Below are 14,025 nucleotides of genomic sequence, written 5' to 3'. Positions count from 1 at the left end.
CTCCTGTTCAAGCATCCATCCATCCCTCAAAGTCCCCAGCTCACAGAAGAAAAGGTGCTCAACTCCCTACCTCCTTCGCCCAGAGCCAAGTTCCCTCTGCCCTCTACCCCCGAGTCCCTATATCATGCAGAGCACTTTTTCCTTACACTCCTGGCTCTGGTCTTTCTTTCTACTAACTTTCCAGGGCTTCTATCAACCTATAATATCTCAAGCAGACAATATTTTGTGTGGCCCAACTTAGTTCTCTCTCTTGTCTTCTCTAAGTCACCAAGCTGACTTTTGGGGTGCTATAAAACAACTGCCACTGTAGACAAATGAGTGTCCCCTGTGTGGAGATCCAGCAGAGACCTCGTGAATACACACCTTTCAAACAATACAGGCTTAAGAGACAGCAGTTATTGCCCTTAGTTCTAAAGGTAGGTACCCCACAACTCTTCACTCCTCTGAAGAAACAGGCCCACTCCCATCTATGTTTAGAGGTCACCATTTCCAGGGTTCATGCTTTTATTATGAAAGAATAATGACACTCTATCTGTCATGCCAATAAAGGCACCAGAAGTCTGTGACTGGAATTCCCCTAAGCCTTTCATTTCTACTCCAAACCAGGCAGTGAAACAGCTCTGACTGTGAACTCTCTATTCTTGCTGAGAGATGAGCCAAGAGTTGAGGACATCCTTCTGTTGTGGGCTTCCACACCAAGTTGGCTCCAGGACCACCATGGGAGTTTAATACCCTCATCTGGAGGCAAAAAGCAGGAGTAACATAGGCCTTTCTTATCTGGGCAATACTTGGCACTGAATCTGATCGGGGCCAAATTGAGAGGAAACCTTTCTAACCAGCCTGTCTCTTGATATCCTGCAATTGCATCGCAGTGCATTACAACGTAAGAGTCCTGCAATCAGAAAGCTGGCTGAGCACAGCAACAGGAGACAGGCCTAATTTTAGCAACCCCCAAGGCACAGATATCATGCCTGTTCAAGATAAACCATCAAAGCTGATGGAATTCAGCATCATTTTAAAAAATCAACATGAAATTAATGGATACAATGCTGAAAATCGAACATTGCTCAAATATAAGAGATTGCATTGCACCTGTCTCTGTGAAGAAAAATCATTATGATGTTGCTTCACTGAAAATCAGAACTGCGGAGCACTCAGTCTCAAAAATCTGAGAAGTGAGTCAACCTGTCAGAATGTGAAGCTGTTATTTAAGACAATCAGCGTGGCAGATATAATGGACCACTAAACGCCTGCCTGCAGCAAATGTGGCTATGACGAGGCATTTAAAGATAATCAAGAGAAAAGTTGCATTTAGACTTTGGGGGAAAAAAATCCAACCACATAGAACAATTTCAGACTTATAAACACTAGGCTGATGACAAGGTCACCCTTACTTTTACAAAAGAAAGAAATGTAAAAGTTGGTATAATTTAGCAGGCATTTTTAGTATCCATTCTGTGTATCGGGTACTGTGTTAAACACAGGGACAGTAAAATAAACAAGACACACTTCTTGCTCTTGTCTAGCTCACAGGGGAGTATGAAAAACAAAAAGATTACAGCATGTGGCACAGCCAGCCTGACTACCCACCTATAGCCAGGCACAGGATTGTCCCCCATGATTATTTTGGGCACATTGCCAGTCTCACCAGTAGACGTGGTGAAACTACAAAGCCAACCTCAAGCCTCCAGAAATGCTTCCAGGTACTGTTCCATCACTCGACGTGAGGTGGAGGACCTGTGGGGAACTCTGAAGACAAAAGCCAAGGGTAGGGGTTACGTGGGTCGGCACCCACGTCCTTTCACCCAGGAGGAGAATCCCTGAGAAGGTAACTTGCTGTGATTCCAGGGTTTTTTTCTCAATTTCTTGGCAGCCCATGACTGATAAGAAGTGTAATGGAAGATGTGTTTTACTAAATTAAATCATAAACATGGAAAGTTCTGGAAACTCAGACTTGTGACTGTCAAGGGAAAAGTGGCAGGAGGGGGGTCCTAGAAAAAAGGGGGCTGGAGACACACCCTACCCTTCAGGATGGGCAGTATGTATCCATCGTGTTGGAAAGCCTCAAGTAATACTTAACTGCATTTAGTAATTTAAAAGTGGTAAAGGGTAAAGGCCCTGAACAGGGACGCAAAGTTGGGGATTTTCACTGAACAGTAGAGAACCATTTCAGTACTGATGACAGTCCTGCTGGGGTCATTAACTTTGTACTATAGAGTCCTTGGTAGAGAATGATTAGAGGGGTTAGGAGCAGGGACAAATGGGGAGGACGGTTGATGGCTTGTCATAATTAATGCAAAAATGGTGCGGCTTTGGGGTGGAAAAGGAAGCAAATCCAAGAGGCACGCTTCTAAACATCAAAGGAGCAGGGTAATCAATTAGCATGTGATGTGAGATGAAGGAGCAGAATTCACCATGAAGTGAAGAATGTCCAAGTTTCTCAAGAGTCCAAGCAGGAGAGTTATGGAGCCGTGTTTAGAACAGCAAGATGAAAGACAATGGCGGCAGGCAGATTCACAGAGAAGAGGATGGGCTCTACTGTATGGGATGTCCTTCTGTACGCTGTGAATGTGTGTTGCTCTGACTGGTTGATACAGAAGCTGCTCTGGCCTACGGTGAGTCAGACTATAGCCAGGCAGGAAATACAAGAGGGAGACAGGAAGAAGAAAGGCAGGGGTGGGAGAAACGCCAGCTGTTGCCCAGGGAGCAGCAAGATGCCAGCAGACCAGTAATGTCATGACCATGTGGCAACTTATAGATTAATAAAAATGGGTTAAGTTATAAGAGCTAGCTAGCAAGAAGCCTGCCATAGGCCATACAGTTGATTATTAATATTAAGGCTCTGAATGATTATTTTACAAGTGGCTGAGGGACCATGGGGGCAGGCAGGACCAGAGAAATCTTCCAGCTACAGTGGGACACTCACCAAAGTCTAGAAGCAGAAAGATATTCAGTCTAAAATAACCTCAGAGAGAGAACCACATATATGTGATCAGGTGAAGTAACGGCATTAAGGAGAGGGAGAACAAGACGTGTTGGGCACCAGCACACAAGTAGGTGATGTAGGGGGCATCTATGAAGGCTTAAAAAAAAAAGAATTTTTCAAAATCTTAGACAATTCAGGTAGACTCTGAATAGGAACTAAATTACCATGAGTTTCATCTACCACATCTTGATGACCTTAATGAGAATAGCTTAGCTAGGGAAAGTGTGGAAAATCTATGTAACAAACTGGGTGGTGTACCCTTAACATAGGTACTTAATTCATTATCTAATTATCCGGAAGGCCCTGTTTCTGTTTCATTTCCTGTTTCTGTGAAATCCTGACAAAACAGCATAAGGAATAAAGGGTTTATTTGGCTCCCAATTCCAAGTTACAGACTATCATTGCAGAGAAGTCAAGATGGGTGAACTTGAAGCAGCTAATCACATTATTTACATCCACAGTCAAGTGCAGAGAGCAATGAACTAATGCTTGCATGCCTGTACTCAACTCAGGATACCTTGCTGAAAAAATGCTACCTCCCACAGATGGGCAGTTCTTCCCACCTCAATTTATGTAATCCAGATGATTCCCCACAGACAGGCCAAAGGCTAACCTAATCTACATACACCATTGAGACTAACACTTTCCAGGTGAATCTACATTGTATGGAGTCCACAGTCAAAACGAAGCAGCACAGTCCGTAATTTAAGTTCATATAAATATTTTAGACTGATCAGACTGAGTAAAATATGGATGAATTTCTAATATAGATGACAATTGAAAGCATTAAAAGTCCCCCATGGTCTTTCACAACCTGGTCCAAGTTAGTTTGTACAGTGAACTTCTTCCCTGGCCTCCCCTCACCATTATGTAACTTCCTGGACCACTTTGGTGCCTCCGCTTCGAATGCCCATCATCATTCCAAGCAGCTTCGATGAACAACCCTTCACTACATTGTCTCTCAGCAGACAAACCTGACTGCAATTTGACTAATTCTTGACCTTCACATCTTCATAACCATATGGTGTGACAACAGTCTGATGGACCATGGATGCTAGTATTTAGCTTCTGGTGCAATTCTCTCTCTTGATCTGTGCCTGGACCTATGGTTTGCACTGCTAATGGATTACAGAAGTAAGAATACGCCCATCAACGGCCGAAGCTTTATGAACACCCTCCTGTTTTCTTTGTAGCCTGGAGTTGCCATTTTGCTATATGGATCATGAGAAGAAACTTGTGAGAAAAATCTGACCCTGAGAATAACTACCTAGAAAACAAACAAGCCAAGGAACTCATGGGTTAGCAAGAACCAAGGCCCAAGACAGGTACAACCAGGCAGGTGATGCAGCCAGCTAGTTAGTCCTCTTAGCTGAAGCAATTAACTACATGAATGAAGACATGATTCTGAACATCCAAGGCAGGCACACTAAAGCTTTGTTGTGTGCTCCGTCGATATTCTTAACCTTCCAAATTATGTTTTGGAGTATTGGGGCGTTAGTAGTAAGGCAGGAGGTAAGGTAAGTGCAGTGGATAACAATGGATACATGGTAAAAGAATATATAAAATAAAATTTATAAACAACCTACTACATGCCTGACATTCCTCTAGCAGATAGGGGGGTCAACAATGAATAAAATAGACAACAATCTTTATTAGTCAAACTGAATATTCCATTGCAAGTGGATAATATATTTGGTTAAATAGAATGAGAGGGATAAATGAGGTCTTTGTATAGACCCAAAGGAAAAGTGAGAAAGAAGGGTTGGAGAGGCTATTGTTGTTATAAATTGGAGAGTTAAGAAGGCTTTCAGGAGAAGAAAATAACCATGTAAGACAGAGAGTATAGAGAAACAGACAGATATATAACCAGGAGAAAATATTTTGGAAAAAGCAGCACCTAAGGTGCAAATCTATCTGGAATGCGTGATAGTACACTAAGAGATCTGTGTAGCTGGGACAGAACAGGAGATGAACATGGGAGAAAGGATGGTGAAGGAGAAGTACAAGATTGTGTGTCAGAGTCCACAGCACATCCTGGTTCCATGATTCACCAAGAGGACTTAGATTCCACATATTGTCATGAACATGCTCATAATTTGTTAGTGAACAACACAGAGCAAAATTATCAAAAGAAAAAAGTATATGGGTAGGATGTCAGAAGGAGCCTAGGGGCAAGCTGCAAAGATCTTCCTGGAGATGATGTGCCTAATTTCTTCAGTAATGAGTTCTGACCACACATGTATGAAGGGCTACCTACTAATGAAGCCTATTACTCAAGGCTCTACTGAAGGCTGGTCATAAAGACACACTCTACTTAACACATATAAAAAGTCCAGCACATACATTCCCCACTTAAAAAAACTAAAGACCAGGCATTCTGCACAAGCCATGGATTCCACATAATCTTGGCCAGTAAGCCATTTTTGTGGGAAATGGTTGGGACCTTTCCACAAATCTAAGGGCCTAGATGTCAGCCAAGGGACAGCTTTGCAAGCAAGTCTTTCTGAGGATAGCAATCTCACACCTGCTGTGCGAGTAGCTTTCTTCTGCATTGATATCCAGGTCATATAGCACCATAAGGTCTGAGAGACATGGAAACTTGACTAGAAAAAGAGGCAGGTGGATCTCTGTGAGTTCGAAGCCAGCCTGGTCTACAGATCTGGGATAGCCAGAGCTACACAGAGAAACCCTGTCTGGAAAAACCAAAAGGAGTGAAGAAGGCACTCTAGTAGTGACACAGCCAGCTAAACAGGGAAATAAAAACAAGGAGCTGGGGTATAGCGCAGCTGGTGAAGTGTGTCCCCCAAGAGCAAGGGAATCAGGGTTTGGTCCCCACCACCCACATAAAAAGCTACATGTGGTGATGCCTGTCTGTAATGTCAGTGCAGAAAGGGCACAGACAGGAAGCTCACTGGTCAGCTGGCCTAGCCTGACCAGCAAGCCCCAGATTCCAGTGAGAGGCCTTATCTCAAAAGATAAAGTGGACAGATCCTGATGAAATGCCGTGTGCAGGTTGGCTGTGGGTCACTAGAGGGCTGTGGTAAAGAGAGGAAAGGAACCATTGAGGAAGACCATTCCTGACTGGCATAGCTAGAAAGATGGCATGGCCCTTTAACAACTGCCTTAGGCTACAGGAAATAAACATGAACAGGAAATCAGGAATTCAGCCTGCAGCATGCTTTCAGTGTGTGATAACACTTGACATCCAAGCGAAAAGCATGCAGGAGGCAGCTGCACATGGATTTAGGAGTTCAGGAGAGAGGGTGAGGCTGGAGCCATGGGGCTGAAACACCTCATTGTGGGATAAGCAGGGAGATAGGAGGAGCTGTAGTAGCTGAGTCCTGCAGCCACCAACGGCAAACAGAGAGGAGGAGGTAGGAAAAGAGGTGGAGAACAGCCAGTAAGGTAGAGAGTGGGAAAAATATGGTATATGGGAAGGTAATGTGTGCTTAAAACATTCAATGCTTTTAGCAGTCAGGAAGCATCTAACTTTCAGTGAAAATGATCCAGATGTTTTATTCACTGCTTCTTACTGTCTCCCTGTTACCTGTTACCTGAAATATAGGATGCACATCTTCAGGCTGGTGCACCAAAGGTAAACAGAGGCAGTCCTTGACTTTCTCTTCAAACAACCTGGCATTTACTTAGTGCCTGCATGAAAGATAAAAATTTTAAGACTATCTTGACCACCTCTGAGTACCCAAAGTAAGTGAAGATCCTTCCTAATGGTAAAATTCTCATCAGAACGGAGCAGCACCATCTGTAAGGATGCAAAGTATGGATGCTAGCATTCTGAGCTTCAGACGGTGTTCTTCAGAGCACAGGGAAAATGTCAGAGGAACATGGAACCTTAGCTGTCCATTCAGGTAGGCCACGAGAGGATACCAAATGCTGACCAAAATTTAAAATTCAGTTCCTTGGTTGCACTAACTACACTGCAAGTATTTTGTAGACATGTGGCCCTATAAAGACCCATTAGACCCAAATATACAACATCCACCACCCCAAGAATCTCTATTGGACTGCCCTGCTTTAGACTTTCCAAGAAAAGCCAGAAGCTCTGATTGCCACCAGATTTCTGAGATATGTTAACTATCAGTCTCTTCAGAAAACATCCTCATAATAATCTGACAACATTACCATTTGCCCAAGTTCCTCAGAGGGGATGTATGGCACAGAAACCCTGGGAATAAATAATTCATTGCTTAAGCCTTCTGAGCTTAGCACTGGGTGCTCCAAACTGGGGGTGTGGCTCCCAGTCATACACACAGTGATTAGATGAACACCAGTGAACTAAGTGGTGAGCCAGAGCCCAATCAATTAGCCCTATGGGGAAGGCTCTGGATTAATCATAGAAGGTGTGTGTGTGTGTGTGTGTGTGTGTGTGTGTGTGTGTGTGTGTATTTGTGTGTGAGAGAGAGAGAAAGAGACTGTGTATGTGCATGGGTGCACGCATACATGCGTGTGTGTTGGGGGAGAAGAGGAAACAGAAAAAGATATGGGGATGGAGGAAGATGAAGAGGGTTGAGGAAGAGAAAACCCATGGGCAAAACCCACATGCCTGTCAGCAGCTCAGGCAAATGGCAGCAATGCATTAAGTGACCAATAAGAAAATAAAAAGAGGAACAGTGAGATGGCTCACTAGACAGAGGTGCTTGCCACCAAGCCCAACTACCTCAGTTCAATTCCTGGGACCTACATGATAGAAAGAGAGAACCAATGCCTGAACGTTATCTCCTGACTTACACATACATAACTGTGGCACATGTGCACCCATGCACACACATATATGTGTGGATACACAGTAAGTTATAATATAGCAAAATGTTTACACTAACAAAAGTAAAGACAGAAAAACTTAAGCATGACAATAACAATGGACCCTTGCTACTGGTGGAGCATTAGTAATTCCTTCTACAGAGAACAGGGTGTCTGAATGCTAGTGGCCACCATGTGGGAAAGCAAAGCTCAGTGTTGTCTAACTCCTACAAAGAAGACAGAAATCTGGAATTGTACATGAAATCTCACAACTCACACAATAAGCAGAGAGAACTCTAAGAAGACCTGCCACAGTCCAATCGCAGGGCCCCAACTAAATTAGAGCAGCGCCTTGCTGATGATGAGTCAACCTCTCTGGTGCTTTGAAGAGCACCCAGTCTGCAGGTTTGAGAAGTAGAGAGCTGAACAGAAGTTAAAGGCCACAGGTAAAGCAAATCCGAGAGAGCTTTACAGATTCAGGCTGAGACTCATCTGTGTATCCAAGAACCACAAGATCAACTCAGGCAAAAGGGCACCAGAGGCTGAAAAGTTCAGAAATTCAAGAGTTCTAGCTATCCCTCTAGGCTGGTCACACAGTGTCACTGCAGATCTCATTATTGCATAAATTCATTTAGATCCTGATGCCACAAGTAATCAGAAGATGGAGTTACTCTTATCTGTTTCTAGCTCTGGAAAAAATGTTAACTTAGAGAACAAATTATTCAAGATGTCTACATACAGAAAAAGAAAATTCATTTTGAAAAACCTACTGAAGTTTCCTTGACTTACAAGTCTACTCATATATGCAGTGAGATCTATATGTCAACTTTTTAAAAAAATCCCATCATGCCCAGTATCCAGCTATTTCATTCAACTTCCCAACACACTACTCTCCACGCCTGTTCTACTTTCTTGACTTCAATTCATTCAACTCATCAAGTATACACATAGATGTTCAGAGTAATAACTTGAGTGCCTTCTATGAGAATTGATTCTGGGTGGAAAGAGAAGGAAAGTTGCCTGGCCATAATTAAAAGTCATCTGTAGACATCTGTAACACAGTGTCTGCCATTAAACAAGTTTAACAATCAAGTTCATTACACCAATACCAAGAGATTAGTGATAGATTAGTCATTGACCCTGGTTGAGCACTGGAATCCATGGAGTGCTCTTCATATACCTGTGCCCAAGGTCCACACCATACTCACTTGATCAAAATCTTGACAAAAGAGATTCGGGCACATGTACTGTTTGAAATGCTAAATGTAAAAGTCAGAGGTGATACTCAGCCAGAGTTGACAGCCCTGCAGGATACAGTTCAATTACCCATTCACCTGTGACATGTAATTTTGATGATAAATTTAACTAATTACTCAGTGATCCACACCTTGACTGCTTAAGGAGACAATCACCTTTACTAACTACTTCACTAAATTGGATTTAGTGCCCAAGACACTGATATAGTACCAGGATCCAAAGATAAGAACCCCATAATTCTAGCCCTTCCATCAACTCACCTTCCAAGTTGAATTCATCCTATAGAAATGGGCAATTCCAAGTCTCCAAGCTCAGAGCATGATTAAAGCCTTCCCCAAAGTTCCTCCTGTTTCTCCAGCATCTCACCTACTTCTAGCCTTATCTCATGTTGACTCAGCTGGTTCCAACATACCACAAATTCCGGCTCTTGCTTATGCTCAGTGGGTGGTGTCCCTTCTCTAAGGCTGGGTACAAAATCTAGAAGGGCCTCCTTGGGATTCCCTCACCCTTTAGCCCATCAAAGTGACAACTTCCACCCTCAGTCTTGAAACTTTTCTCCAATCTGGATCATTCAGGACTCTGGGAAAAACGGGTACCTTACATTCATGTTCCCACCATGTTTCTGTCTCACTGCCTCTCCTTCCTCCTGGATGTGTGAAGTAGCATACCCAGTTTGGGGCTTGTTTATCATTAGGCCAAGGAACATCTTTCATAGGTGCTCTGCAGCAGTATTTGCTTTGAGAACAGAACTTCTCCCTATAACACGTGCACTTGGACGGTAAAAGATACAGTGAAGGGATAATGTGACTACCATGCTGCTGCTAGGGGTAGGGTAGCTCAATGGTACAGCACTCCGTTAACATGCATGAAACTTCTGCTGTATACGAAAAATAAAATGATGCCGTCTTGATGTGTTGTTACTGCAGCTAACAAATAAAGTCTTTGAAAACAAACTGAAAAAGATGGCAACATAGGAGGTTATGTGGTTAATGGCTAAGAGCAAGGACCAAAAAAAAAAAAAAAAAAAAAAACACAGCCCCCAGGTTCAAGCACAATGCTACAATTCACTAATAATCTCTATACCATGCATATCAGTTGGTAAAATAGGGAAATCTAACTCTTGATGTTGTGGGAGAGAAGTCACATGGCTTATGAAAAGCTCCTAGCACAGTGTCTGCACGCAGTAAGCATAGTACATGTTAGCCGTCACTATTATTGGGCACAGGGTTTAAGCTTTGCTATACAGAAAAACAAGCCTTTTGAATCTCTGCCTGGTTTATAGAAAGTGAATTCATTCCAGGTTGTTGTACAAATTGAATTTTGACATTTCTGGTCTTCCTCCATTATTTTTTAAAATTCAATGGATAAAAGCATGGGATTTTTTTTAGAGTATTTCATGACATTTCAAGTTACATTAGGAACACTAATTATTAGTTAAGTCTTACGCTTATAATATCCCTTAAAATGAAAGTAGAGGAGGTGAATATTTAGGGAAAGGGAAAACATCATTTTCCACATAAATTGAAATTTTAAAATTCAAAATGAAAGAGAGATTTCATAAGGTTTGGGTGACCTTTAAATGTCACATTCACTAATATACAAATGCAAACATAGAAAAATGGAATGTCTGGTAATAACTGTAACCTGATCGATGCCGTTACATTGAGTTCTGTGATATAAATTATGCTTCCAGTTCAGAGTAGCCCTAGCTTTTAAATACCTTTGAAGATCTAACTACAACCCATTAGAGATCAGTGGTTATTTTGTAATGATTATTTACATGCTTGTAGCTTACCTCTGGACAACATATGTCTAATTTTATAGTAAACTTCTAAATGTACAAGATTTGAGGACATACCTTATTGCTAATGAGTTAAGAGGTAAATTTATCATCTCAGTAAACAATTCTTCCATGAAATCAACCTTAATAATCTGTGTAGATTACATTGTTACTGCTAACCTTAGTCAATTTTCAAAAGCCAGTGAAATATTATTTCAAAGATAATCATTTATTTGGTCAAATCTCAATTTTTAACTGAATTACGTGATACAAACGGTACACCAATGTAGCAATAGCACAAAGCCAAACAAAACAAAACCCTCATGGGTTAGATCATGCATTGCTTTATACGCACATTAAATATTTCTGCTGCTTCAATTCTATGGTAAAGAGTACAGTGTTAGGGACTATAGGTGATTTTTTTAAGACTTTTCACTCTACTGTCTTCCAATTCCTTTAAGTGTATATGGGGCAGGGAGTTGGTGTACACACACAAACACACATGAGTGCAGATGCTTTCAGATTGGCTCCTTTTAGAGTTGGATTTACAGATGGTTGTGAGCCATCAGATACGGGTGCTGGCAATTGTACTCTGGTCCTCTACGCGGACAGTATGTACCTCCAATTGCTAAGTCAGCTCTCTAGCATCTGGTCTCCAATTCTTGACCATTCAGAACAATATGTACATGTATCCATCAAATGTCTGTCTTCTGTACACTAATTCTTAGGGGAAGCATAGAAATTACACATTTCCATTTAATCTCTAAATGAAATTCTTGGGGAAGGCAAGATGAGTCAGAGGATAAGGCTCTGACCACTGAGCATGAAGGCCTATGCTGATCCCCATCCACACAGGAGGAGGGAACCAAGCTGGGCAAGTTGTTTTCTTGACTTCCACATATGCGCGACAGTATATGAGCACCCTCCATAAACACATTAAATAAATATGTATAATTTACATTTGAAAACTATGTACTTGGAAAAAAGTGATTTCTATACTTTGGATGACCTATGACATTAAAATAAATTAAAATTAGTTTTTCATCTCAAGATGGACCAACTTGTTGGCAGTAGTTTGCAATATTATGCGAACAAATATTAAAAGAACTATTGTCTGCTAAAACAAGACGTAGTTGAAACATACACAACAGGCCATGTAAGAATTGACAAAAAAAGAAAAAATCCAAGCCTGGTGGTAGTACCGCATGTCCTTAATCCTAGCACTCAGGAAGCAGGGGCAGGTTGATCTATGTGAGTTCCAGGCCAGGGTGAACTACAAATCGAGTTTCAGGACAGCGAGGGCTGTTTCAGCAGAGAAACCCTGTCTCACAAACAAACAAACAAACTTGAAAAATGTAAAGGTGCTTTTCAGAGCATTCATATAAAGTTTCCATAGAAGAAAACAGAGAAGCCCCATATGTCATTCAGACACCTGACAAGAGTTCCAGTCCCGCCACTTCATCTGTTAGCTCTTGACTTCCACTTGTTCCTAACTTGAGCAGCAGAACCGTGGGTCATCCGTCTTACTTTGGTAGTAACTCAGGGCCCGACTCAGTCCATAGCTCATAGAAGGTGAGCTGAAAACACCCCGGTGCACTAGCTAGGATAAGCAAGCAGCATCCCACCTGAGCTCCTGCCCAGGTCACTGGGAGACCTACCACCATCCTGAGAACTCCAAAAGCAAAGCACCAGTAGCTCTAACTTTGGAAGTGTTTCTTGAGCCAATCAACGCTCCAGCTCCAAGGTGCCTCACTGGGGCGGGACTCAGTGGGTCAGAAATCACACTTCAGGTGAGCAGCACCGCTTACATCACAGGGTCCCCTGCAAGTAGGTCCCAGAGCCCTGCTACTCAAACACCTGGTGCTGTCTTAGAGAACAGCCTGGCTGTGCGGACACTAGGAAGTAGGCCTCAGATGGCCAAGGCGTCAGGACCCCCCAAGTGAGGGGTTGGGGGAACCTCCATTCCTCCCAGGGCTCTGTCTGAGTGGCAAGGCAGGGCTACTTCGGGTCCCTGGCATTCGCAAGCCTGCAGAAGTTGTGGCCGCAGGCAGCGCTCACCCGGCCGCTGGGGTGCTCACCCGGCCGCTGGGGTGATCTGAGTACCCTAAAGAGTGCGCCACTTGGTCCAGGGCGCCTGGCAGGTGCGTGGCCTAGGACACTTGTGGAGCCCGGGCACTGTGGCGCCGCCGCTCTCCCCCCACCCCCGGCAGGCAGCGCCCCTCACCTGGTCCCGGGTCTTCAGGTAGCGCTGCAGCGCCTGCTGGGTGAGCTCGCGGACGCGCAGCTGGCCGTCCTTGCAGGGCACCACGATGCCAGTCTTGCCGAAGCACACTGTCACTTTCATCCTGCCCCTGGGCTCCCGCGCCCGGCCGGGCCGAACAGGTGTCTGACCCCCTTAACCCGGGCGCAAGCCCCTCCGTCCGGGGACGGTGGGGCGGACACGCCGCTGTCCCGCGCGTGCCTCCGGGGTCGGGTCCCGCGCGGCTGCACCCCCGGGATGGGGTGCGGGGGGACAGCCGTCCCCACGGGAGGCCGAGGGCGGGAAGCGGACGCGGGGACGCGGCGGGTCGGCCAGGCGCCGGCGGCGGAGGCTCCACGCGCCAAAGTGAAACTGCGGGCTCCGCCCGGCCCGGCCCGGCCCTGCCTCTGGCGGTGGCCCTGGCGACCGTGGCAGGGCCGGCCCCAGGCCCCGGGCTGGAGTGGGCGGCGGCGGCGGCGCGCGGGGCCGGAGTTGGGAGGAAACTTTTGCGCCGGCTCCCAACTCCTCCGACGCGCGCGGCGCACTGGGCTCCCCGCGGCCCCGCGGGCCAGCCTGGGCCCGGCTCTTAAAGGGGCCGCGGCGCTGCCGGGTCACAGAGCACTCCGCCCGCGTTGCACAGGGCTCGGGACCCACCCACCCGGGGTAACTGAAGCTTGGGTAGCCGAGTGCCAGCCCTTGGTTCTCTCCCTCCCTCCCGCGTACACGCGGAGCTCGGGGGAATTGTAACGGGATCTGGGAGCCACCACAGGGGAATTGAAACCGGATCTCATACAGCACACTTGGAAGAGATAGGAAATGGCAGGGCAACTCCCTTAGAATGAGAGTTGGAGCAAGGTTCAAGGGGAGCTGCGGAGCAGGTGCTTCTTGCCACGCCTGCTAAAATAAGCCGAGTTACCACTTTCAGGTAGTGAGAGGTGGGGAGCGCCTGGGGGCAGAGCTTTGAAGCTACCTCGGGAGCCCCAAGAGAGCTGAGCTGAAGGGAAC

The 14,025-nt window shown here is 45.0% G+C and overlaps 1 protein-coding gene across 1 annotated transcript in view; it reads right to left on the bottom strand.

Annotated features, from left to right (window-relative positions):
• The window catches only part of Pard3b (par-3 family cell polarity regulator beta), a 993,910-nt gene extending 980,331 nt beyond the window's left edge, over positions 1-13,579 (bottom strand). The window contains 1 exon segment of the mRNA XM_036173329.1: positions 13,006-13,579. Within this exon segment, the coding sequence (XP_036029222.1) occupies positions 13,006-13,125 (120 nt within the window). The 5' untranslated portion in view covers positions 13,126-13,579.
• Between the last annotated feature and the right edge of the window lie 446 nt (positions 13,580-14,025).

The sequence above is a fragment of the Onychomys torridus genome, chromosome 23 (assembly GCF_903995425.1).
Source record: "Onychomys torridus chromosome 23, mOncTor1.1, whole genome shotgun sequence".
Lineage (NCBI taxonomy): Eukaryota > Metazoa > Chordata > Mammalia > Rodentia > Cricetidae > Onychomys > Onychomys torridus.
The sequence above is the reverse complement of the archived record's forward strand: the minus strand, read 5'-3'. Positions and strand labels throughout refer to the sequence as shown.